The 27,065-nt window shown below is 38.0% G+C and overlaps 1 protein-coding gene across 1 annotated transcript in view; it reads left to right on the top strand.

Annotated features, from left to right (window-relative positions):
* LOC149815609 (alpha-glucan water dikinase, chloroplastic-like) overlaps window positions 1-6,401 on the top strand; it is a 118,173-nt gene extending 111,772 nt beyond the window's left edge. The window contains exons 29-33 of the mRNA XM_089989342.1: window positions 1,302-1,400; window positions 1,627-1,800; window positions 1,872-1,964; window positions 3,329-3,444; window positions 6,064-6,401. Coding sequence (XP_089845468.1) covers window positions 1,302-1,400; window positions 1,627-1,800; window positions 1,872-1,964; window positions 3,329-3,444; window positions 6,064-6,268 — 687 coding nt within the window. The 3' untranslated portion in view covers window positions 6,269-6,401. The remainder of the gene's footprint in view (window positions 1-1,301; window positions 1,401-1,626; window positions 1,801-1,871; window positions 1,965-3,328; window positions 3,445-6,063) is intronic.
* Window positions 6,402-27,065: the final 20,664 nt, after the last annotated feature.

Here is a 27,065-nt window from a genome sequence, read left to right as displayed (position 1 = left end):
AGGGCGACAAGGCCCCAAGGTCGAGGTGGCCAGGGCGGCAGGGTGCCGCCGGTCACCTGCCGACCCCCTGCAAGCTCCCTAAAAAGATGAAAAGGAAAGGGGGAGGGCACGGCAAGAGCCTCTGGCCTCCTGCCGACCTCCTGGCGAACACTGTGAGGGGGAGAGGGACACGGCAAGGTCACCGACCTCCTGTCGGTCTCCTGGACACCCCAATCAAGGCAACAAAATGGGGAGAGAGAACCAGCAAGGGGGCCGCCGGCTCCCTGCCGGCCTCCCGGCGACCTCGAGAGCAATAGGGGGAGAGAAGAGAGGGAGAAGAGAGAGGGAACAGAGGGGGAGAAGGAAGGAAGGACGGCGTACCTGGGATCGGCCGGTGTCGTCGACCGGCGTGGCTGGTGCTGTCGCACGCAGGGAGAAGAACAAGATAGGGGAGGAAGAGGGAAGATGATGCATGATGCCTCTCCTCCCCCCCATTGCGATTTCTTTTAAAAGGGAGAGGGTCGGGCGGTTATAGGGTTTACTTAAAACCCTATTGGGTTACGGATCCGGGTCGGGTCCGACCCAGGTCTGAGTGCTTTTAAAAGAATTTTTTTTCTTAAAACATGGGTTTTACAGCGAGGGCGGCACTCGAGGGGTGCCGCAGCTTCTCATGGAGGAGAAAGAGAGAGAGAGAATTTACTGATAGAGGGAGCTTCCGACGAGCGGTGAGAGAGGGGGGTACGGAAAAGGTGAGAGAGACGGTGCGTACGAGGGTGAGAGACAGATTTAGGGTCAGGGGGAAGAGAGGGGTACGCAGAGAGAGAGGCAGGGTGTCGGGTCTTCTTTAAAAAAGAAATCCCCCTATGGGGTGTTTAAATAGGCTAACGAGGGGGTGGGGGGGGGGGGGGGATGTCGACTGGTTAGTTGACATCCAACCTGGATCCAATCCATTTTTTTTTTTGAAAAACCCTTAATAATCCACGAATTTTACATATCTGATGCTTTCATTGTGTTGGTGTGTGTAATATGCTTGCTGTGTATGCTAATAATAGTAGTAGGATGTCATATATTTGATGTTTTCATATATATATATATATATATATATATATATATATATATATATATATATATATATATAGAGAGAGAGAGAGAGAGAGAGAGAGAGAGAGAGAGAGAGAGAGAGAGTTTGATGCTTTATTTCTTTCTCAAAATATGATTCAGCTTTATTTTGCATATGTTGGCTCTTGAAGGTTCTTATTTATGTATGCTATGAAGAATGATCTAGTTTAAGAGATGGTTATGTGTGAAATTTCTCTTTTCAGGTTCAAGATTTGAAGCTAAAAATGCAAGAATCTGGAATGCCATGGCCTGGTGATGAAGGGGCGAAGCAATGGGAGCAAGCTTGGATGGCAATAAAAAGGGTAAGAATCATCATAGCATAACTGGTTGCTATTGATGGTGGTGACAAACTGGTATTTTCAATGTATTTTGTTGAATAAGGACCTTTGATAGATACATTTATTTATATGTTTCTTTCATTGTCTTCTTTGGCTGATTGTTATGTTCTCTTTCTGCGCTATGATCATTGGACTATCTTATTATTACATGGAAGACGTTTTTCATGGAGATTAAGTCTGTGCTTTCCAGGTTTGGGCTTCAAAATGGAATGAAAGAGCATATTTCAGCACTAGGAAAGTGAAATTGGATCACGATTCTCTCTGCATGGCCGTCTTGGTTCAGGAAATCATTAGTGCTGATTATGCATTTGTCATTCACACCACCAATCCTTCTTCTGGTGATTCATCAGAAATATATGCTGAGGTATATTGGATTTGCTAAGTAAACATGATCTCCAACTTTATCACACTGAATTTTTTGTTCACACCATGCAGGTTGTGAAGGGACTAGGAGAAACACTTGTCGGAGCATATCCAGGGCGAGCATTAAGTTTTGTCTGTAATAAGAACGACCTGAATTCTCCAAAGGTGAGTTAATGATTGTAAACTATACATGTTTGAAAGGATGTGAAACACGGTATTGCAAACAAAAAATTGAAGTACTTCCTGATATGGAATGGAACCAGTGGCAGAGAATGTCAAGGTTCCTTTTCAAAAAGGAGGAAGACTGTTGTAATGTTTCATTATAAAACCAAAAATACTATAACGTTTATGGGGATGCTTTATGAAACTTATTTAGAAAAGTGTAGATGAGCTAGGCCCACCGTGACAAGGAATACAATACAATACAATACAATACCATGGCTTATCCGTTTTCCCTAGATAAGTGGGTTTGTCCAGACCCTTCCTTTGCATGACTTATTTGAGGCCTTCACCAAAACATACAATTGAAGGATAAGATAGACTACATTTTGGGTACTGAACTATTCACTGCAAATAATTCACAGCCAGTAAAATAACAATCAACAATGGTGCAGGCACTCTGGGATGACATTAGCATATAGAAATCACATGGTAAAGGCTATATTCTTGATATCACATGCAAAGTGCATCCATATGCATCATGGAGTTTGCCTTTAAGTAGCATGTTTCCACATAAAGAGAAGTGCAATTAAGATATTGGCATGTTAATTCTTCATTGGAATAATCTTTACTGTTGACCATGAAACTTTCCCATGAATGACACCTTTTTTTGTATTTATTATGGACTGGAGTTGGAGAGCTTATCTTTTGTGGTATCCATGAGATGAGAACTTGAGCTCCTCAAGATACTTTTGATGGCTTCTCGGTGTTTCTAGGATCATGCATGGATTTCTAGAGCTTGCAACTAGGATCTTATTTCCATTCACATACATGTGCATGCTCTCTAAATTAAGCATGAGTTATCAGCAGGCAACAATTCTTGCTACTTGTCCATTTTGCTTTTTAGTTCATAGTTTCTTGAATGCATCAAACTCAGTTGTTCTTAAGAAAACTATGTCTGCCCATAATTTATGTTGTTATTATGAGTTAAAAGCACTTGGTGCCAAATATTGCATGATTTTGTGATCCTTTCTTCAATCGTTAGAACTGACATGCATTTGATCAAATTGTAATTATACAATGGATTACGAAGTTCATGGGAGAATTGGCTTCTGTCTACTTGGGATTTTGTCTGCAGAGGGGGAAATGATCTTGATATTTATGTGCCTATTGGCATGTGTATGAGCTTTTACACTTTTTTATTCTTTTATCTGCTAACTTACAATTAGTAGACATGGTTGAACTTATTTTTTTCTTTTCATATAAAACTAAATTGCATATAAGTTTGTTTTGTTGTTCAATTTATAAATCTTCATGGAAAGGTTAAACTTTTTATCTGCCGAATGCATTTATTGAATTTTATTTTTCAGATATTAGGTTACCCTAGCAAACCTCTTGGCCTCTTCATAAGACGGTCGATTATCTTCCGTTCTGATTCTAATGGTGAAGATCTTGAGGGCTATGCTGGCGCTGGGCTTTATGACAGGTCAGTTACTTGACCATGAACTTGTATTTGTGAATTAGGCAATTTTTTGTCTGAATGACAACAAATAAGCCTCACCAAGCATTCATTGGCATATGCGCATCCATACAGACAGACACTGTCTGCATTAACATATTTTGATTTGATAATTGATAGTTGTTCCTGAGGGTAGAAAAAAATTGATTTAATTACTTGTTCTAAATATGCTTGCTTATGAAGGATGTGAAATTGAAGAGGAAAAGCTCTTCTACTATGCATTTGTTACTGCCTCGTTATTCCAACCTCATTACCTAAAACCTAGCATGTTGGAAAGGATTATATATGCTATCTTTACCTGGAAAGGCCTTTCATTCATTCTCTTTTCTGCTTAATTATATGGTTGCTCTTTTCCCAGAGTGTACTTTATTTATCCAACATCATAGTCATCATGGTTCATAACTTGTCACATGAATTGCTCCTTGGACAAAAAATTCCAAAAGTTTTGTTACCTAGAGGCTTGTGGTCAGACTTCATAGAATGCTAGTTATATCATATTGAGTTGTCTAGTAATGGATTGCATGCATTTTCTTCTCTTTCTTCTCAAATCGGCAATGCTACTTTTTTTTCAATCACTTAGCCTCTGTGTTATGGGTCAACACATCATGACATTGACATGAATAGCAGACATGCTGCAGTACTTGGTGGGTGTAATTAAACAAGCTAAATGTTAGACATGACTGAGCTTCCATGTTATGATTTTTGCTAATAATCATGAGCTTTGAGCTGGTGGCTGTTTTGTGCATTAAGAAATTTGAAGGCAAGCACTATGTATAAACTTTAGTCATGAAACCATGTCCTCTTCAGATTTCTGTGTTCTTATACATCCATACCATATCCACGGTCCATTGCAGTTATCTTTCCTCGATGAATTCTCTTGCTGTTGCAGTTATTATTATTATTATTTTTTATAAGCTCAACTTCTACTTGAAGCATGGTAACATCAAAAGCTTGCTGTCTGAAACATAGTTTCTGAAAGCTTCTGAAATCATCAGAAACTCGCTTCCTGAAAAGCTTCTGAAATCATCAGAAACTCGCTTCCTGAAACTATGTGCTTATTTTGCGCTTCCAAAACATTGTAGAATTTCAACCTTCTTGATATTGAAAATGCACTTTTCATGATAGAAGGATTGTATTTTCTTTTCTAATTATGCTTTTATTGTAAAATCTACATATATGCTAGGATTCTTGGCCAAAAGGTTTAAAAGATGCATTTAACTAAAGGCACAAGTTTTTCCTTTTCGTCACTTTCTACGTCATGTCATTGTCACTTCTTCCTCGCTTCCACTTCCTAAACTTTCATTGTTCACCTATTAAGCCATTTCCTAGGTTCTTGCTTCAGATTTTGTGCATTGCTTCTCACATGCACTTCTTACTTTGGTAGCTATGGTCTAAAAACATTTGTTCTCATTTGTACAGGCATTCTAGAGTGCACTTCCTATATATATATATATATATATATATATATATATATATATATATATATATATATATAGAGAGAGAGAGAGAGAGAGAGAGTAGGTGGTAGTTGCCGACCACTTTTCTGGCCTACCAGACTTTTGAAGGGGTTTTCCATGTTTTCCTTAAATCTGACCATATAAATGTGGTCTACATGCTTGATTTTATAGAATCTACTCTTGGATCATCCGATTCCGACACATGGGTAGGTTTTTATAAGGTTTAAAAATCCATGGTCTAAAATTTTTATAAATTTTCAAGGTTTAAAAAATCATATTTTTTATCGAGAAAACATGTCCAAGTGTCATTTCCTAGCAAATCGACCATGCCAAACACATCTGAAGGGTCAGATTTACGGAAAACAACATGAAAACTCCCTTTCGCTCGTGGTAGGTGGCTACCACTTTTCCTATATATATATATATATATATATATATATATATATATATATATATATATATTCTAAACATCCACCCATGTCCTTATTTCCAACTGTTTAGTGCCATATATCCATATCATACCCGTCTTTCAATGCTTTTTTGCCCTTCTTTTTTGACTTTCAAGAATTTTCATGCCATTGCAGCTTATACCTGATGTAACATAAACATCACAAAGTTCTACTGGAGATCACCATCACAAATTCAGGTTTTTTGTTGTACTATGACTACATATTCAACAAATAGCATATTACTTTACAGTAACACGTACATGTGCGTATTATGCTTATATTTAACAGTAGAGGTTTCAATGGAACAAAATTTAATTATTTTAGTTCTAATAAAGCGTGTGTTTTGGACGCACACATGGACTCTTTAAGTCCTCTGCAACTTTATGATCCACAACCTTGATAAGTATTACCCTGCGACTAAGTTTACTAAAATCTAAGTGGTGATTATTCATTAAAGAGAAGCGGTTAAAGATGCAAACATGGATAGATCAAAAGAATGAGGTTTATGTAGTCTATTCTGTTTCTTTTTTGTCCTTTCATTCTGCTTCTTTCTAATCTGTCTTATCTGGTTCTGGACTCTACATATGGAGCTGCTTAGACAGATCTGCATATCAATCTGTCGCTTCAGTTTTTTGTGTAAAATATTTTGACATGCATATACCTTTTGATGACATTAACAGTGTACCGATGGATAAAGAAGAGAAGGTATTTCTGGATTACTGTTCAGACCCATTAATAATCGACGGCAACTTCCGAAACTCTATGCTCTCATCCATTGCACGTGCTGGGAGTGCAATTGAAGAGCTGTATGGATCTCCTCAAGATATTGAAGGCGTGGTGAAGGACGGGAAAATTTTTGTTGTCCAAACTAGGCCACAGGTGTGATTAGTTTTTTTCTTCTGTTTAATCTGTACTGTATTATTATAACTCCTTTTGGATATTAGTCTTTTGGTTTATTATTATGATGGCAATAAAAAGCAGCGATAAGAAAGGTGGCTGCATGGTCCTCCATTCCATGAGATCATTGAGATGTGATTCTTTGTTACTGAAAGCAAGAGTTGTATTTCCCATTTTCTGCCTCGTTACCATGAACATATTCAACAGGAAAGTCCCTAGCGTGATATGCTGTGCTGTCATTGTAAAGTTGGTGTAAATTCCATCATATTTTGTTACTTTCAAAACGATTCCCATCTTCGTACTGGTAGCATCACAAGCTCTGTTCGCGTGAAGGAGTGCCCATGGCATATGGAGCATAAACAAAGGTGTATGGTATATCAAGTTGGTCATAGTTTTAGTCACAATCTCACATAGTGAATCAAGTCACCTGATAACGTTTCAAGAGGATACGAAAACAAATGATCGTGTCATCTGAGTAGGCAACTTAGCTGATATCAGTCCCCCTATGGCTTAACGATCGAACCCAAGGTAAAGCTGATTGCTTTTTAGGCTGTTAGGCAATTTGGTGATATTTACAAGTTGCCCCTACCAGATGAGTGAAACCTTTGTGAGACTTATACTGCACTTTATATAATCTCAACTTGTTAAGGCCTCGCTTGGATGGTGGCCAAATCACTATAAAAAGAACATCAACCGCCAATATGGCATGTAACCATGTACCTAGGTATTACAAGCTTTATATTTCAGTGTTCAAATTTTTTTTTTTAATTCACTAGCAAATTACCTGTTTTTTTTTAATTCACTAGCAAATTACCTAAGTAGCCATGAAATATCGGGCATTTCCAAAAGTCCCCACCCAATTTTGGCCAAGATTTTAATCAGCCGGTATCTCGTTGACGATTTTCCGTTTTGCCCAAGTTATAGGCTAAGCTATTGTTAGTCTAAGTAATGGGTTAAGCTACTGTATTATAATTTTCTAATACATTCTGAACAGAAAAGCAATTTGCGTAGGCCCGAAAAGCACAAACCCCTGTCCTCCGTGCAGCCTTATAGGCGAGAACCATACACATTGCCAACAAACATTTTTGTAAGTCGCTTAACATCTCAGCAAAATTTTTTATCGCTGATATGTTTAGAGATTTTTGGTAGAAAAGCACTGTTACATTTAGCGGTACCAACGATTTTCGAAAATTACTTTTCTGTTTATTAACTCCTGTGTATAATTGTTTAGTTATACACCGTCGGTCTCAAGCCTGGATAAAGGAGGAGGGTTGTGGTAGGCCAGTGACAGCCAGCATAAAAACTTAGTCATACCCTATAAATATGAACCAATATGAGAATTTTGTTGGGGCATTCCCTACTAAGTGACACATTGTACTCTATAGGCCCGGAGGCAGTAATAAATGGGCAAGGGTTGCTAGGTCATCTCCCGGAAGTGACGCGTCACACCGGCGCCCGAGTGTGGTGTCAAATAGGCAAGGGTTCCATCACTTTGTTGGACGGGTGGGGGTAAAGAAGTTAGTCCAAGACCATAAAATTAGGTTAGCCACTTGGAACATAGGGTCTTTAACTGGTAAGTTGGTAGAGTTAGTAGATGTTATGTGTAGGAGAAAGATTGATATTTTATGTCTACAAGAGACCAAATGGGTAGGTGAGAAGGCAAAAATGATAGAACCTTGGGGATATAAGATTTGATATACAAAAATAAATAGAAATAGGAATGAAGTAGAGATTGTTATGAGTCGTGAGTTTATAGATAATGTAGTTGAGGTCCGTAGGAAGGGTGATAGGATTTTACTTATTAAATTAGTATTAGGTACGGATATTCTAAATATTATTAGTGTTTATGCACCTCAAGTAGGTTTAGATGATTCTATTAAGCGTCAATTTTGGGAAGATTTAGATGAAGTAGTACAAAGGATATTTTATGGAGAAAAGCTTTTCATCGGCGGTGACCTTAATGGACATGTAGGGATGGATTTGAGAGTATCCATGGAGGCTATGGTATAGGAGAAAGAAACGAAAGTGGAGAAAGGATTTTAGATTTTGGTTTGTCCTATGATATGATCTTAGCAAACACTTGGTTTAGGAAGAGGGGAGTCTCACCTAGTAACATTTAAAAGTGGGGTTAATACGAGTTAGATAGATTTTTTTCCTACTTAGAAAGAGAGATAGGGATTGTTGCATCGATTGTAAGGTTATATCAGGAGAAAGTGTAGCTACACAACATAGAGTCTTACTTTTAGATCTTAGAATTAGACAATGCTGCAAAAGGGATAGACATAGGATAGATCCTAGAATTAAGTGGTGGGCACTGAAAGGAGCTAAACAAGGAATGTTTGTAGAGCAAGTAGTTAAGAAAGTTGATTGGTGTTTCGAGGAGGATTCAGAATCAATGTGGAATAAGATAGCGGGTGGCATGAGAAAGGTGGCTAAGGAGGTATTGGGTGAGTCTAAAGGCGGTGCATCGCTAGGTAAGGATACATCATGGTGGAACGAGGATGTCAAATTAGCTATTAAGGTTAAAAGAGAGTGTTATAGAAATCTAAGTAAGAGTTGTTATAATGAGAATTTGGAGAAGTATATGATAGCAAAGAAGGAAGCTAAAAAAGTAGTTTGAAACGCGAGAAATAAGGTATATAAGGAGGTTTATGACAAGTTGGATATCAAAGAGGGCGAAAAGGATATTTATAGGTTTGCAAAGATGAGAGATAGAAAATCGAGGGATCTGGGTATGGTTAGATGTATCAAAGATGAAACACAAAGGGTTTTAGTCAAAGATGGGGAGATTAAGGAGAGATGAAAAGATTATTTTGATAAGCTATTTAATGAAAGTCATGCTCAAGATCTTGGAGACTTGTCCATTCCTTTTCATGAGATGAATTGTGATTTCATGCGCAAGATTCAAAAGAAAGAAATTGCAGAGGTTTTGAAGAAAATGAAATCAAGAAGGGTAGTTGGCCCATATGGTGTACCTATCGAGGCTTGGAAATGCTTGGGAGAAAAAGGTTTAGAATGGTTGACAAATTTTTTTAATAAGATTTGGCGGACAAATAAAATACCTAATGAGTGGAGGAAGAGTACGTTGGTGCCTGTATATAAGAATAAGGGTGATATACAAGATTGCACAAACTATTGTGGTATAAAACTCATAAGTCATACTATGAAACTTTGGGAGAGGGTGATTGAGTCTAGGTTGAGAAAGGTTGTCATGATATCGGAGAATCAATTTGGTTTTATGCCCGAAAGATCAACTATGGAAGCTATACATCTTCTTAGACAACTTATTGAGAGAAATAGAGAGAGGAACAAAGATTTGCATACGGTTTTTATTGATTTGGAGAAGGCATACGATAGAGTACCTAGGGACGTTTTCTGGTGGACAATGATGAAGAAAGGTGTTTCTCTCAAGTACATTAGTATAATTAAGGATATGTATGAAGGAGCAGTAACCAATGTCCGCACTTGTGGAGGGGTGACAACCAATTTTCCTATAACGGTTGGGTTACATCAAGGATCTGCTTTAAGCCCTTTCCTATTTGCTATAGTGATGGATGAGCTTATGAGATCAATTCAAGAAAATGTGTCGTGGTGTATGTTGTTTGCTGATGATATTTTTGATTGATAAGTCTAGAGCTGGGGTTAATGCTAAGTTAGAATTATGGAGACAGACATTGGAAGCAAGAGGTTTTAAGTTGAGTAAGAGTAAGATAAAATATATGGAATGTTGGTTTAGTAAGAAACAAAGTAGTGATGGGAGTATAGTGAAGCTTGGTGAGCAAGAAATATCGGTGGATGATTGTTTCAAATATTTGGGATCTATCATTCAGAAGTATGGCGAAATTGATGGAGATGTAAATCATAGGATAAAGGTTGGGTGGATGAAATGAAAAAGTGCAACTGGAGTGTTGTGCGATCGTAGAATGCCATTGCAGTTGAAGGGAAAGTTTTATAGGACAACTATTAGGCCCGCTTTACTATATGGTACATAATGTTGGGCTGCCAAGAGACATTATATTCAAAAAATGAGTGTAGCTGAGATGCGGATGCTTAGATGGATGTGTGGAAATACAATAAAAGATAAGATTCGGAACGAAGAGATACGTAAGAAGGTAGGTGTTGCACCCATTGAAAATAAGATGCGAGAGAATCGTTTATGGTGGTTTGGACATATTCGACAAAGGTCTAATGATGCTCCGGTTAGAAGGATGGAGAAATGGGAAAATATATTAGTTAAAAGAGGTCGGGGTATGCCTAGGAAGACTTGGATGGAGATGATAGAAAAGGATATGAATGCTTTGAACCTCACCGAGGACATGGCATTGGATAGAAATGATTGGAGGAGAAGGATTCATGTGGAAGACCCAAAATGATTTTCTTTGTTGGTTCATATCGCCGACCCCAATTGTTTTGGGATGAAGGCGTAGTTGTTGTTATTGTTGTACTTTTCTGTTTATTGATTTTAGAGAGGATTTTGTTGTTTTTTTTATTTACACAGAGAAATCACCCATAGAATCGGAGATCTAGCCGTGCTGGCTCTGCCTGCCATACTTACAGTCGCTGTCCTGGCAGCATAAAACTCTGTAGGCTTATTACCCCTTGCCCACAGGAAGTCGCCACGCTTTGGATTGCGCAAGAGGTGATGCCCATGGGATTTGAACCTAAACTGCTTGCCCAACGTCTTAGACAGACTCCATCCCACTATGCCAAACCCCTTTGAGGCGGTGGATTTTGTTGTTATGGTTAGTGATTTTTGAAACCACTGGTATGTTTAGACGGGTAGGAAAACATTGTTAACAATGTCTATAGCGTGTGGGCACAATGTTGGGCAGCATGGTGATCATGCATAATTTCTACACATAAAATCATATATTTTTCATGCATGATCATGTCAATAATTGCTTAAAAAATGCTTGTTTGCGAAGGTTTTCAAAGTTTTCTATCAGATAATAAATTGAGCAATGTGAACCCTTTCTGAGCCTTTTTGAGAAATTAATTAAGTTTTTGGAAAATACTTTCAAAAAAATGAAGTTGTTTGAAATATTTGAAAAATATATAGACTCCTTTTGAAATTATTTTTCAAAACCTAATTAAAACATTATAAATTAGATGTTTGAGAGAAGAAAGGGGTCTCTCTCTCTCTCTCTCTCTCTCTCTCTCTCTCTCTCTCTCTCTCTCTCTCTCTCTCTCTCTCTCTCTCTCTCTCTCTCTCTCTCTCTCTCTCCTTCCAACCAGTTTCTTTTTCCCTTCTTCTTCTTCTTCTTCTTCTTCTTCTTCTTTATTCTACGTCTTTCCTTCCTTCCTCTACCCTTTTTTCTTCACCAGCATCTTCTTCATCGTCTACCATCAAGGGGTGCAGCATGACGGGCATAGATTGTGAGAGGCCGCTCTTTCCTCAACCCATCCAGTTGCTCAGGTAAACTTCTTTTCCTCCATCTCCGTAGCGTAGAGTGTTCTTGTGTTTAATTTTTCTTTTATCGTTTTAGATAGTAGATGAAAAGAATAGATTTTCTTAGTGATGTTCTGCATTTTTGTCGTTACTTTGTTCAACCAGTTGCTATATATTTTTTTTGTCATAGGTTTATTTGAATCATTCATGATCTAGTAGAGGTCTTGGTTTTTACAAAAGAAAAATTACAGCGTTTCAAGCTGTAGAAAAAAAAAACTTGTTTACCTAACAGCGTCAACCACACATACAACGTGTGATTGACGCTGCTGGACATACAACAGCGTTATTTGGTTTCTGTGCTGGGCATACATTAGTTGTTCTGTTTTGTTTTATTGCATTGACGTAGCTGCATTAGTTAGTCATTGTTTAAATGTTGCATTAGTTTTTTTTCTGGATTCATTTTATTGATTCATTATTATGTTAGTTCATTATTTGCTAAAGGCATTAGTTATTTATTAGTACATTGGGTTAGTGTTCCTGTCCACCATCGTTGACAATCAACGTGATAGACGCATGTTACAGTTTTCTTATTTCTTTGTTCAGCTGGTGTAGTCTTTTACATGTAGCATTGTTTTTGTTAATAAAATTTTGATTATTATTAGTCGGTCTTTGCATATAGGATCTTAAATTGTTTTAGTTTTCTTGAATCAGCGTCCTTTGCTTTGGTATTTCTGTGTTAGTTAGTCGTTGTTCCACATATCAGTTTCACAACTCATTGCATTTAGCGTTTATTCTGTTTGCATTAATCTTAGTGTATTAAATTTTTAGTAGCATATGGCATTAGACTTAGTTGTCAATTTGATTAAGTTGTTCAGTTTTGGTTAATAGTCCACATATATTTCATTAACTAGTTATTATCCTAGTTAGTTCACTCACTGTAGTTAGACGTTAGTCATCTCATTGCATTAGATGTAAATTTGATTAGTTTTCTAACTTAGTACTATTAGCATACATAGTCACGTAAATATAGTATATTCATGGTAAGTCATTTTCCTATTCATTAGTCATGAGTGATTTCTCCAAACGTTTAATGTTTCCACCGTATAGGTTCACTGTTAACTTCTTTATGTTGCTGTAGGTAACGTTTAGTTTGCTCTTCCATTGTGTCTTTTAGGGTAGTTGTTATAATTAGTATTATAGTTAGTTCGTGTTATTCATTTATATGTTTGTGATTTTTGGCATATGTCCTGTTGATATTTTTCGTAGATTTCTTGTTTCTGCTTCGCATTTGTTTTGTGTTTTGCAAAGAAGCGAGTAAACGTGCGAGAAAAGTGATTTTGACTCTCAGAAGTGCCCTTAGGGAGCCCTCAGAAAAGCAAAAGTTTAAGAAAACATACATTACCTCAAGAAGGGACAAGAAGACTCGAAGCACTGAAGCCTTTTCTTTTCTTTTTAGATTAGGGTGTTATTTCATTTTATTAATTGAGGTTGTAATAAAACCATTTAATTATTTTGTTTAAGCCCTCTGCGTAGGGACGTACTCTCTTAGTTAGTTAGTTATTTAATTAATTCTTTTTATTTTGGCAATAAAGAGTAGTTTAGCTTGTGTTTGAATACAAGTATTTCTCGTTCCCTGAGATCGACCCGGACTCCACCACTTGTGTGAGCCGGTTTTTATTATTTGGTGTCTGGCCTTCACACTTGTTTTTATTAAAAATATTGTTTTAAAAAGCAGTTTTCAAAATTCACACCAAATTTTTGGCGCCGTTGTCGGGGAACGACGAAATACTAGTATTCACTTTATTGCCTTGTGTTTGTTCTCGTATTTATAGGTTGTTAGTTTAATTCAGTTCATTAATTAGGATTGTTTAGTTTTCTTTTCGCATTTAGGCTTAGAACCACGTGTGTGCATACTGTAGAGACAAGCTTACTTTTCTGCACAGCTCACCCATTAGGATCCCCTTAGAAGTGACTATGTACGATTGGTACCGTGCACATAGATTTCATTTTCGTAAATTCTCTACTGAGTGCAACTGTGTGGTGCTTGTTTATTTCTTGTTTTCAGTAATTGATTTTGTTACTCGCTTTGTGGTTTGTGTGGTTTGGCCGCTAGCGCGTTAGTTAGGTAGAAAAACCCAATTTAGGACGGTTGCTGCACCGGTCTACCCTTTGGTGCATGCACGGGCGACGTTCGCTTGAACCTGAGCTTGCCGAATTTGTTGAGGATCCTGAATCTTTCTTTAGGAGAGCCCATCAATCCAGCCCCATGACTGAAGATCAGCAGTTGATCCGTCCTCTTAGGGAGTACTTCATGCCCAACACATACACTCCTGCCTCATACACTCCTGCCTCCTGTATCACAAGACCTGATGTGGGAGCGAACCATTTTGAAATCAAGGCTAGTGTCATCCTGATGTTACCCTCCTTTTATGGCCTTAGCAACAAAGACCCATACCGTCATCTCGACGAATTTCTCGAGATCTGCTCTATGGTGCGAACCAACAATTTTGGAGATGACGTGTTAAGGTTGACGTTATTCCCCTTCTCCCTTAAAGATAAAGCCAAGCTGTGTGCTAGCCCTGCACACCATGTTGTTGATTGCCCCGTTGCGCCACAGTACCCTAAGTTTGTCCAGGAGCAAGCTCAGATGGCACAGAGTTTCGCTAGGCCCACATCCAATCCATATTTCAGTACATATAACCCGGGCTGACGGAACCATCCCAATTTTTCATGGAGAAATCCACAAGCCCAACCTCCCAACCCGTCTCGAAGCCAACCCAGGCAAGGCGGTTATGCGCCTGGATTTCAGAGAACTAGCTACCCTTCAGCTCAGCCTACTTATAATTAACCCCAGTCTCACGAGCCTTCGTCCAGCCAGTCCTTTGAGGACAAGATGTTGCAAGCCTTCTCGGATATCAAGGCAAATCTGAGCTCCCATACACATTCTATTGCGAAGCTTGAGACGCAAATGGGACAACTCGCCGAGGCGCTTAGCAGGCGGAGTGAGGGGGCTTTACCTAGCCAACCGGTGGTGAACCCTAGGGGTAAGGAGCCGATGCATGGCCTGCACATGACAGATGCCCATCAAGAGCAGGCTCAAGCGGTAATCACCCTTAGGAATGGGAAGCAATACCAGGCGAGGGAGGCTGCAGAAGAAAGAGAGAGAACGAGTGAGAAGCAGTCTGTCCCTACCGTCCCACTTCAGGAAAGCGAGAGGGCTCTACCAACTGAGCCTTCAAAGTCCTATACTCCCAAAGCCACCTTTCCTGAGGCGCTAGAGAGACTGAAGTCATTAGGCAAGCATGGAGTGAACATGGAGGAGATGCTTGAGATATTCAAGCACGTCCAGATAAACCTCCCCTTGCTTGATGTCATTCAGCAAGTCCCTGCATACGCAAATTTTTTAAAGGAGCTTTGTACGCAGAAAAAAAAGTTGAAGTCACAAGTGCCGAAGAAGATATACTTGACTAAGCAGGTGAGTGTGGTGTTGCAGCACCAAACCCCACCAAAGCTTAAGGACTCAGGGACTCCAATTATTTCGTGTGTCATAGCAGACATCACTGTCGAGCGTGCATTGCTCGACCTTGGAGAAAGTGTCAATATCTTGCCGGGTTTTTTTTATGACAAATTTGGATTAAAGGAGATGAAGCCAACACCTATGACCCTGCAGCTTGTAGATAGATCAATCAAGGTCCCGCGAGGGATTTTGGAAGATGTTCTAGTCAAGGTAGAGGACTTCTACTTCCCTGTTGACTTCATCATTTTAGATATGGAGGGAGTTAATGATATGCGACAAACCCCCATCATTCTTGGATGCCCCTTTCTGGCCACTGCCAATGCGTGCATTAATTATCACACAGGCGCGATGGATGTCTCATTTGGCAACAGGAAGATAAGGCTGAACATTTTACATGCGGCGATGGGACCTGCCGGCGATGAGGCTTCTTTCGAGGTCGACTTCATTCAGGACCTGGTAGAAGCAGAGCATACCTGGTTATTGAGTGATCCACCTCAATAGAAGATTGATGAATCACTCGAAGAAGATTGCCATGGGTCGATAGAGAGTCAGACGGGTGATCTAAGTTGGACCTGGCACTTCGAGCCGCTTCCCGAATTGGCAGAAAAGCTGGCCCGACCATCCATAGAGAGTCTGTCTGAGCTTGAGTTGAAGCCCTTACCGGCCTCACTCAAGTATGCCTTCCTAGGCAAGGATCAGACTCTCCCCGTCATTATTTCCGCAGACCTGACTGACACACAGGAGTGTCAGCTTTTACAGGTCTTGCACGAGCATAAAGAGGCGATTGGATGGTCGGTGGCAGATCTGAAGGGGATAGACCCCTCCTTTTGCATGCATTGGATTATCATGGATGAGGGGGCTAAACCCTCAAGAGAGGCGCAAAGGAGACTAAATCCCCATATGAAGGAGGTAGTCAAATGGTTGGATGCTGGGATCATTTATCCCATCTCCGACAGTTATTGGGTGAGCCCTACCCAGGTTGTCCCCAAGAAGTTTGGGCTCACTGTAGAGATGAATGAAAAATGAGAAAGTGTCCCCATGAGGACTACCACGAGATGGCGAGTATGCATAGATTATAGAAAGTTGAACAGTGCAACTAGGAAGGATCACTTCCCTCTGCCGTTCATCGACCAGATCTTGGAGAAACTCGCGGGTCAGCAGTATTTTTGTTTTCTGGATGATTATTCAGGATACAACCAGGTGGCCGTTCATCCCGAGGACCATGAGAAGAAGACGTTCACCTGTCCATATGGCACTTTTGCTTATACGAGAATGCCGTTTGGGCTCTGCAATGCCCCGACAACATTTCAGCGGTGCATGATGGCTATCTTCTCACATATGATGGATGATGTCCTTGAGTTTTTCATGGACAATTTTTCGGTCTATGGCTCTTCATTTGACGATTGTCTCCAAAAGTTATCTCGTGTACTTCAGTGTTGTAGGGAGACAAATCTGGTTCTTAGTTGAGAAAAGAGTCATTTCATGGTGAGACAGGGGATTGTTTTTGGACATATTGTGTCTGAGAAAGGAATCAAGATTGATAAGGCCAAAGTGGAGACCATTGCTAGATTAGCTTCGCCGACCTCTGTGCGGCAGGTGCGATCATTTCTAGGGCACGCAGGTTTTTATAGAAGGTTCATTAAGGACTTTAGCCAGATTTCTCAACTGTTGTGCAACCTGCTAACGAAAGATCAATCATTTTTGTTTGATGATGCCTGTCTGAAGGCATTCTTGGCCCTAAAGGAGGCTCTGACTACTGCTCCTATTCTTCGATCTTTTGAGTGGTCAGTGCCATTTGAGATTATGTGTGACGCGTCAGATTACGCGATTGGAGCGATTCTCGGTCAGAAGATTGAGCGACGATCTCATGTGATTTATTATGCTAGTGGGACCCTCTCTGATGCGCAAATGCATTATACCACCACAGAGAAGGAATTACTAGCCGTAGTTTTTGCTCTTGAGAAGTTTCGTTCATATTTGTTAGGCTCCAAGGTCATCATTTACTCAGATCATGCAACATTGCGATATTTGATGAGTAAAAAGGATGCCAAATTGTGTCTCATTCGATGGATCTTTCTGTTACAAGAATTTGATCTCGAGATTCGAGATAAGAGTGGATGTGAGAATCTTGTAGCAGATCATTTATCCAGACTGACAGTGGAGACATCCACTGATCAGGGGCAAATTGATGATTCATTTCCGGATGAGCAGCTCTTTCATGTCAAGCATCTGCCTTGGTTTGCGCATATCATCAACTTTTTAGTGACTGGAGAGTACTCTGCGCACTGGAACCGCAATGAGAGAGATCGATTTTTCTCGCAGGTAAAGCACTATTTTTGGGAGGAACCAGAGTTGTTTTGATTATACCCAGATCAGATGATTCGGAGGTGTGTTCCTAAGGAGGAGTATGACTCTATTCTATCATTTTGTCATTTCTTGGCTTGTGGAGGCCATTTTTCTAGTCGAAAGACCGCCGCGAAGGTCCTCTAGTCAGGATTTTGGTGGCCGACACTGCATAGAGATGCCCATGATTTTTGTAGTTGGTGCTTGCGTTGTCAGCAGACAGGACACATTGCCAAGCGTGACATGATGCCCCTTCTTCCTATTTTGATTGTTGAGATTTTTGATGTGTGGGGCATTGATTTTATGGGTCTTTTTTTGCCATCGTTTGGATTTGTATACATTTTAGTGGCAGTTGATTATGTTTCAAAATGGGTCGAGGCCGTAGCCACCCGAACCAATGATCATAAGGAGGTGCTTCGATTTATCAAGTACAATATTTTTAGCCGGTTCGGAGTCCCTAGAGCAATCATTAGTGATGGTGGTACGCACTTTCGTAATGTGTAAGTAGCTTCTTTACTTAGGAAATATTTTGTGCATCATCGGATTGCTACACCTTACCACCTGCAGACCAGTGGTCAAGTTGAGGTCTCTAACAGAGAGATCAAGCAGATTCTTGAAAAGACAGTCCAACCAGACCGCAAGGACTGGTCTCAGCACCTTGATGATGCCCTTTGGGCCTATAGGACTGCTTTCAAGACTCCGATTGGCATGTCCCCATACCGATTGGTTTTTGGGAAACCATGCCACCTTTCTGTTGAATTGGAGCATAGGGCATATTGGGCTATCAAGAAGTTCAATTTTGATATGGCCCAAGCTGGCGCTGAGAGGAAGTTGCAGTTGAGTGAGCTTGAGGAGTTGCGCGATGAAGCCTACGAGAGTGCCAAAATATACAAGGCTCGAACCAAGCATTTCCATGATCAACATATTGTGAGGAAGCAGTTCGAGCCTGGTCAAAAGGTGTGGCTTTATCATTCACGTCTCCATCTTTTTCCAGGGAAGCTGAAGTCCAGATGGGATGGACCATTCATAGTCCATAGAGTTTTTCCACATGGAGCGGTAGATCTTTTAGACCCTCGAACGAGTAGCATTTTCAAAGTTAATGGGCAGCGACTGAAGCCCTACATTTCTGATATGGTGGTGCTGCAAGACATTGAGGCTATTAACCTCGTGGATGCATGAGGGGGAGCACAGGTTTGTATGTTGTATTTTTAGTAGGATCTAGTAAATATCATAGATGGTTTTTCGTTATTTTGCTTTGCTTTCTTGTATCTCATGAGTATATTGTTAGATCAGGTATCTATTCTTGTGCATTCATAGGACATGCATTCATATGTCAGGTGACTTCTACTTTTTTCTCCCGATTATCTTGTTTTCATATGCAGTCCCTTAGTTTCATATAAGCATGGGGGAGTGCCACTGAGGACAGTGTCATTCAAGCATGGGGGGGTATAGTTTGCACACCCAATTTTTTTCATGTCTTTATACTTGCATTTTTATGTCAACTCATAAAAATTAAACTTTTAGGGAATGAGTTTGAACTTATATGACTGCTTTGCAACATCTAACGTTTTTAGAGAATTTTTAAGCCCCACGAAAAACTTATTCTAACACGAATCTAGAAAACCATGGTTATTTATGTGGATTTCAAAGAAATGATTATAGATGCATGTTAGAGTTTATTTTGAATCACAAGTATGGATATGCACAGTTTTATTTTTTTGAAAAACTAAGCAAATGAACAATATTGCATTTAAGAGCTCAAAAAGTGAAACGAGCATATGTTTAGTTGTTTGATATCTTCGTACTCCCTAGTAGCTGGGCTTAGACACAAGTTGAAGTGTTTGAGTCCAGGTTGAAAAGGATAACGAAGGAAGTCAATTCTTTGTCTACGTTGATATCTGTGGCCTATTTTGTTCGAGCAAGTAGAGCCTGAGGGGTGTTTACACCTGGTGCCCTAAAGCCATCTGGTTTGGGAGCCATCATCCCGAAAGCTCGTTACATGGACTTTATAGAGAGCCTAATAGATATTGACATTGCACATGACAGAGAAGTAGACTATACGTAAACTATAGAAAATTGAAGGTCTAGTGACTCGAGCAATTAAGTCTGAGGGATACTTTGTATCTGGTGCCCTAAGGTCGTATGGCCTGGGAGTCACTGACCCAAAGCTCGTTACATGGGTCACAAAAACTGGAAATTGGGTATAGTGCTCGGAAAAAAAATTGAAAAATGTGGAAAATTGAAAATCAAGAAAGAGAAAAGAGCGTAAAAGAGAAAAGTTCATTGCTTAAAAGCAAATATTGAGAAAACCTATGCAGAACACATATGAGTGAGGATAAGTAAATAATGATATGCATGTATTTGAATTTCTGAGGATGAAACATAAATGATTATGCTATTTAGAAAAGTGAAAGAAAATATTTTATTCTGTGGTGGCAAGTAGAAGACTCTAATCATGTTTTGATGATGCAATGGCATGAAATATTTGTGGAAATGAACTCCTTAACTGCCTAATGCTTTGTGTTTTAAAATTCTTATGCATACTTGACACAGATGTTTGTGGGTAGCATCACTGCAAACCCTCACGAGACCTTACTCGTCCACTGGGGTAACCCAGGGGTTTAAAGGGCTTGTTGCATACGCTAAATGCAACCATGATTCCAACGAAAGTGAGTTAGGTTTTTTTAGTTTATCCTTTTTGTTTTTGCTTCAGTTTGCTCGAGGACTAGCAAACGATAAGCATGGGGGTATTTGATCATGCATAATTTCTATACATAAAATCATATATTTTTCATGCATGATCATGTCAATAATTGCTTAAAAAATGCTTGTTTGCGAAGGTTTTCAAAGTTTTTTATCAGATATTAAATTGAGTAATGTGAACCCTTTCTGAGCCTTTTTGAGAAATTAATTAAGTTTTTGGAAAATACTTTCAAAAAAATGAAGTTTTTGAAATATTAGAAAAATATACACTCCTTTTGAAAAAAAATTCCAAAACCATATTAAAACATTATAAATTAGATGTTTGAGAGAAGAAAGGGGTCTCTCCCTTTGAAACTCATGCCTCTCTCTCTCTCTCTCTCTCTCTCTCTCTCTCTCTCTCTCTCTCTCTCTCTCTCTCTCTCTCTCTCTCTCTCTCTCTCCTTCCAACCAGTTTCTTTTTCCCTTCTTCTTCTTCTTCTTTATTCTACGTCTTTCCTTCCTTCCTCAACCCTTTTTTCTTCACCAGCATCTTCTTCATCATCTACCATCAAGGGGTGCAGCATGACGGGCATAGATCGTGAGAGGCCGCTCTTTCCTCAACCCATCCAGCTGCTCTGGTAAACTTCTTTTCCTCCATCTCAGTAGCGTAGAGTGTTCTTGTGTTTAATTTTTATTTTATCGTTTTAGATAGTAGATGAAAAGAATAGATTTTCTTAGTGATGTTCTGCATTTTTGTCGTTACTTTGTTCAACCAGTTGCTACATATTTTTTTTGTCATAGGTTTATTTGAATCGTTCATGATCTAGTAGAGGTCTAGGTTTTTACAAAAGAAAAATTACAGCGTTTCAAGCTGTAGAAAAATAAAACTTGTTTACCTAACAACGTCAACCACACATACAACATGTGATTGACGCTGCTGGACATACAACAGCGTTATTTGGTTTCTGTGTTGGGCATACATTAGTTGTTCTGTTTTGTTTTATTGCATTAATGTAGCTGCATTAGTTAGTCATTGTTTAAATGTTGCATTAGTTTTTTTTCTGGATTCATTTTATTGATTCATTATTATGTTAGTTCATTATTTGCTAAAGGCATTAGTTATTTATTAGTACATTGGGTTAGTGTTCCTGTCCACCATTGTTGACAATCAACGTGATAGATGCATGTTACAGTTTTCTTATTTCTTTGTTCAGCTGGTGTAGTCTTTTACATGTAGCATTGTTTTTGTTAATAAAATTTTGATTATTATTAGTCGGTTTTTGCATATAGGATCTTAAATTGTTTTAGTTTTCTTGAATCAACGTCCTTTGCTTTGGTATTTCTGTGTTAGTTAGTCGTTGTTCCACATATCAGTTTCACAACTCATTGCATTTAGCGTTTATTCTGTTTGCATTAATCTTAGTGTATTAAATTTTTAGTAGCATATGGCATTAGACTTAGTTGTCAATTTGATTAAGTTGTTCAGTTTTGGTTAATAGTCCACATATATTTCATTAACTAGTTATTATCCTAGTTAGTTCACTCACTGTAGTTAGACGTTAGTCATCTCATTGCATTAGATGTAAATTTGATTAGTTTTCTAACTTAGTACTATTAGCATACATAGTCACGTAAATATAGTATATTCACGGTAAGTCATTTTCCTATTCATTAGTCATGAGTGATTTCTCCAAACGTTTAGTGTTTCCAACGTATAGGTTCATTGTTAACTTCTTTATGTTGCTGTAGGTAACGTTTAGTTTGCTCTTCCATTGTGTCTTTTAGGGTAGTTGTTATAATTAGTATTATAGTCAGTTCGTGTTATTCATTTATATGTTTGTGATTTTTGGCATATGTCCTGTTGATATTTTTCGTAGATTTCTTGTTTCTGCTTCGCGTTTGTTTTGTGTTTTGCAGGGAAGCGGGTAAACGTGGGAGAAAAGTGATTTTGACTCTCAAAAGTGCCCTTAGGGAGCCCTCAGAAAAGCAAAAGTTTAAGAAAACATACATTACCTCAAGAAGGGACAAGAAGACTCGAAGTACTGAAGCCTTTTCTTTTCTTTTTAGATTAGGGTGTTATTTCATTTTATTAATTGGGTTTGTAATAAAACCATTTAATTATTTTGTTTAAGCCCTCTGCGTAGGGTCGTACTCTCTTAGTTAGTTAGTTATTTAATTAATTCTTTTTATTTTGGCAATAAAGAGTAGTTTAGCTTGTGTTTGAATACAAGTATTTCTCGTTCCCTAAGATCGACCCAGACTCCACCACTTGTGTGAGCTGGTTTTTATTATTTGGTGTCTGGCCTTCACACTTGTTTTTATTAAAAATATTGTTTTAAAAAGCAGTTTTCAAAATTCACACCATAGGGGACACAGTGTCACACATTGGGGGCGAGTAGGGCTGAGAAACAGGCTGAGCTACTCGTGGCTCGGCTCATAATCAGCTCGTAAAGAGCTCCTTTGACTCGCAGAATAAGCTCAGCAAGATGAATACAAACAGTAAGTACTCAGCTTAGCTCAACTTGTATAGGCTCGTTAAGTATTAAAAAATATATTTTAAATATATTGTATGTAAAATGACTGTACTGTATGGATAATTTGACATGTTTTTCTAAAAACCCTATAATTTTTATATTCTCATGATGTCCAGAATCGCAAATATCCGACAACGTTAAGACACTTTTACCCTTCGCAACTACAAATTTAGGGATTTTTGCGATAAAATTATACTGCCCATTGAATATGTCTAACACCCACTTAAATCCAGAATCGTAGGGTTTTTTACGTGAATTTAGACCTCACAAACTTGCATAAATTTATTTGTGAAATCTTGGTGAAACTGAAATCACAAAAAATCACAAATATCATACTCTTTTGCATATATTTCATGAAATCACAAAAACATATTTATGAAACTCTACTTACCACTAATTTTGTAAATATCTTACTGTTTTGCATATACTTCTCAAATTCACATAAATTTGTGTGCAAAATTGCACTTACCACCAAATTCATAAATATCTTACTTATTCGCATATACGACACGATATCAAATAAATTTATAACATTGTTCTATATTGTGAATAACCACTAAATTCATAAATATCTTACTTATTTGCATATACTACACTTTCTCACATAATGTAATTTGTGAATCACCCTTATATTGCAAATATTGTACTTAACTATTTGCGAAAGCATGACACATATGTGATATTTCTTATTTGTTGCAAAATATTTTCTCAAAACATATATAAACTCGTTGTGGTCTCCAACCTGATTATTTTTGCATAATCTAGTTTTTTTTTTATCTTTTGTCCCCAATCAGTGGTCTCCAACTTGCTTTCCTTCAAGCAAGTATTTATGACAACTATTCACCGGAGGCATTTCATTGCTGTTGAAGTATCGATGACGTGTTTTTTTAGTAAGCACAGTGTGCCCTTTTGTTTAATGGTTGAATCAAACACTATTTCATTTTGTTTAACGGCTGAATCAAACAATGTTTACTTTTTTTAAATGCTTTTTGAAACACAAATATGTTTGTTTTTTGTAATGCTTGTTCAATATTCTCTATATTGTTATTATAAAAAAAATTGAATATGTTTATTAATACAATATAATCAATAAAAAAAGTCACATCATCTAAAAAATTTCAAGCACAACAACAAAAGTCAACGAAGAAGTATGAACTGAGTCATCCTAGTAATTTGAAAGCACAACTTAATGTGCATAAGTGAGTAGAGGGGAAGTAACATCCATTGTCAAAAAATGTGTGTGTCTAACATTTTTCACAAAAAATGCACCATCAATAATCACATACAACTGCAGTGAACAACTACAAGTTTCAAAGTGTCCCATATCTAAGGTATAATGTGCAAAAAAAATTAAGTTGTTTGTAGGCACAATCATATCTCCCACCCTGGAAGCATGTGAGGGAGAGTGACTCATTGGTTGGCTATAAGGTTGTTGCTGACCTCAACGCCAAGGTTAATGAAGTTGGAGATGCAGCCATCAGTAGTGGCACAGGTGAGAGGGCAGAGGAAGTACCTGACCAAGAGATTGAGGTTAGTGTGGACCCTCCTCAAGAAGTAGATGCAAGAAAGGGACATGTAGCTGGGTCAGATGCGAACATCACTCATGAGTCTGACGCTGCTCTCCATATGCAAAAGAAAATTCATGCTCCAACGAAGAGGTCGCAGTGGGGAAAAAGGTTTGATGCTCATGGACATGTAAAAATTCATTGCAATTGATTAGTTTGTCATGTATGTGTGCAAAATATAAAAATTCATTGCAATTGACTAACTTTATTGATTATATATATATATATAATATTATTGCTACTATGTATGAATGTAATTGATTAGGTTCTCATGTATGTATGCAAAATATAAAAAATCATTTCAATTGACTAATTTCAATTATTAAATTGATATATATATATATAGTAATTACTTCTATACATGAATTCATTGAAATTGAATGATTTGAGTAAAATTAATTTGGATTGTAGGATTCGCAGTCAATTGATTCAGAAGAGCCAATATCCAGCCAAGGTTTTTAACTAAGCATACCAATGATTTTTAACACTACCGAAGGAAACAAATGTGTTATTGGATTGAATGCATTTTTGCAAATTCTTCGAGATCACACCATAAAACATCAGTCACTCCCTCTTAGAGACCATTATGCAATTTTGAAATTCAGCAACCAATACATTCCAATTTCGAGATCTTAAGATGACCATCACGTTGGAGGACATGACACGAATCACCAGACTGCAGTGTCATGGGGAGCCAGATAGTAAACAACGGTGAGAAAATTTTAAGCATTTGTGTGATATTTATTTACAAGTAGATAATGAAGTGTTCGAAGCTAATAAGATCAAGTTTTCATGGCTTAGGAGCTATTATGACCCTAGTAAAAGAAGCAAAATGAAAGCAAAACTATCGTGTGTTGGAAGGAAGGGCGATAGTAGGGTCGACAAGATGGCAAGAGTATTCTTACTATATGTCTCATGCTTATTCATTGACTCTGATTAAAAGTCGGTTCATGCATCGTATATCAAATTGTTGAAAGATCTGGATCGCATCGATCAATACGCATGGGGAGCAGTCACACATGTACACCTATATACAAGTTTGAGTAGTACGAGGAGCGAAAGAGAAAACCTTGATGGGATGTTGGTGTTGTTGGAGGTATTTATTTTTTTATTATACCTAAATATTTTATTTATAATTATTCTTATACTTACATATTGTGTTTTGATACATACTATGTATTAATCCTTGTTAATCATTGTTATATAGGTTTAGATATGAGAGCACATATCCATTAAAAGGCTCTAGATGCATGACGTTGCCCATGAATTTTCACATGCTGTAATGCAAAGTCATTCATGCAACGAAGAGGGCCGTAATCGAAAATTGGTGGGTCCTCGCATGTCATGTGGCGACTGTGCTACATCGCTTCGCAGGCTGACTAGGGTAAACATAAGTGTTGTTGTTGATATTTCGTATATTTTTTAATAAATGCATGTTTGTAGGCGTAATCATAAAGGAAATGTAGGTAAACTGGCACCTCTATGAAGGTGCATTGGAGGAAGAGGAGAATGCTAATACATCACTAGAAAGGACATTTGGATACACAACATGCATGAAGTTGATCACCAAATGGCCAGCCGAGTTATTCGGTAGTTTGAGTTTGTTCAGCAACTAACTAGTTGCTCTCGCATAGTTAGTAAATTTCTATTGCATGCTGCGAAGGATTAGATGAAGGATTACCTTATGATATTCTTCTTCGAACTTCAAGACTGGAGCAAGGGTGGTGAAGACATCGGCTTTTCATTCATAGAACGTGTCACCAATGATGATTTTCTAGCCGCCTAGTAGGTTGTATGTTCTTCAATGATAAAGAGGGTCCTTTAAGGAAAGAAGAAAGCTAGAGAAGCACAAAAAGAGCGTAAGTGGATCGGAAAGAGAGTTGGCTCTTGCACTTGAAGAAATTCACGTGCTGAAGAATATTGTACATACTCAAGATGATATGATAAGTACTTAAGCTGGCTTTATGGAGAATGCAAATAAAGTCATTGAGGAGCTACGATCACGACAATCACAATATCCTCAGTCGTAAAAATGTATTTGATTATTTTTTGTTGTTTTGTATATATTCGAAGATCAACATTGTAACTTATTGACTTACTCATTGATTTGTATATAATGTCATTTGAATATTTTTATGACTAAATTTTTGTATAGTCATTTGTTTATCATTCATTTGTATATAATGTCATTGATTGAATCTTTAAATGATATGAATATCAAACTGAAACCACTGCTCTTACACTTTAAATGATTTGAATGTTCAAACTAAAAGCATTGTTGAATGATTTATGTATAATGTCATTGTTTATATGTTTATATGTTTTCAAATGATTTGAATGTCTATTTGCTTACATTCACTGTTGTTTGGGTTGTTATATGCGAAAATCTTGAATAATAAGTATTTATGAATTTAGTGAAGTTTTGCAAAATGGAACAATGTTATAAATTTATGCGATATTGTATCATATATGTGAATAAGTAAAATATTTGTGAATTTGGTGGTAAGTGATAAGTATAGTTTCACACATAAATTTGTGTGATTTCGAGAAGTATGTGAAACAGTACGATATTTGTGAAATTAGTGGTAAGTGGAGTTTCACAAATATATTTTTGTGATTTCATGAAATATATGTGAAAGAATATGATATTTGCGATTTTTGTAGTTTCGGTTTCACCGAGATTGTGCATATAAATTTATGCGAGTTCGTGAGGTCTAAATTTACTTAAAAAAACCTGTGATTTTGGATTTAAGTA

This window comes from Nuphar pumila, chromosome 15 (genome assembly GCF_984573655.1).
Source record: "Nuphar pumila chromosome 15, dmNupPumi1.hap1.1, whole genome shotgun sequence".
NCBI lineage: Eukaryota > Viridiplantae > Streptophyta > Magnoliopsida > Nymphaeales > Nymphaeaceae > Nuphar > Nuphar pumila.
The sequence above is the reverse complement of the archived record's forward strand: the minus strand, read 5'-3'. Positions and strand labels throughout refer to the sequence as shown.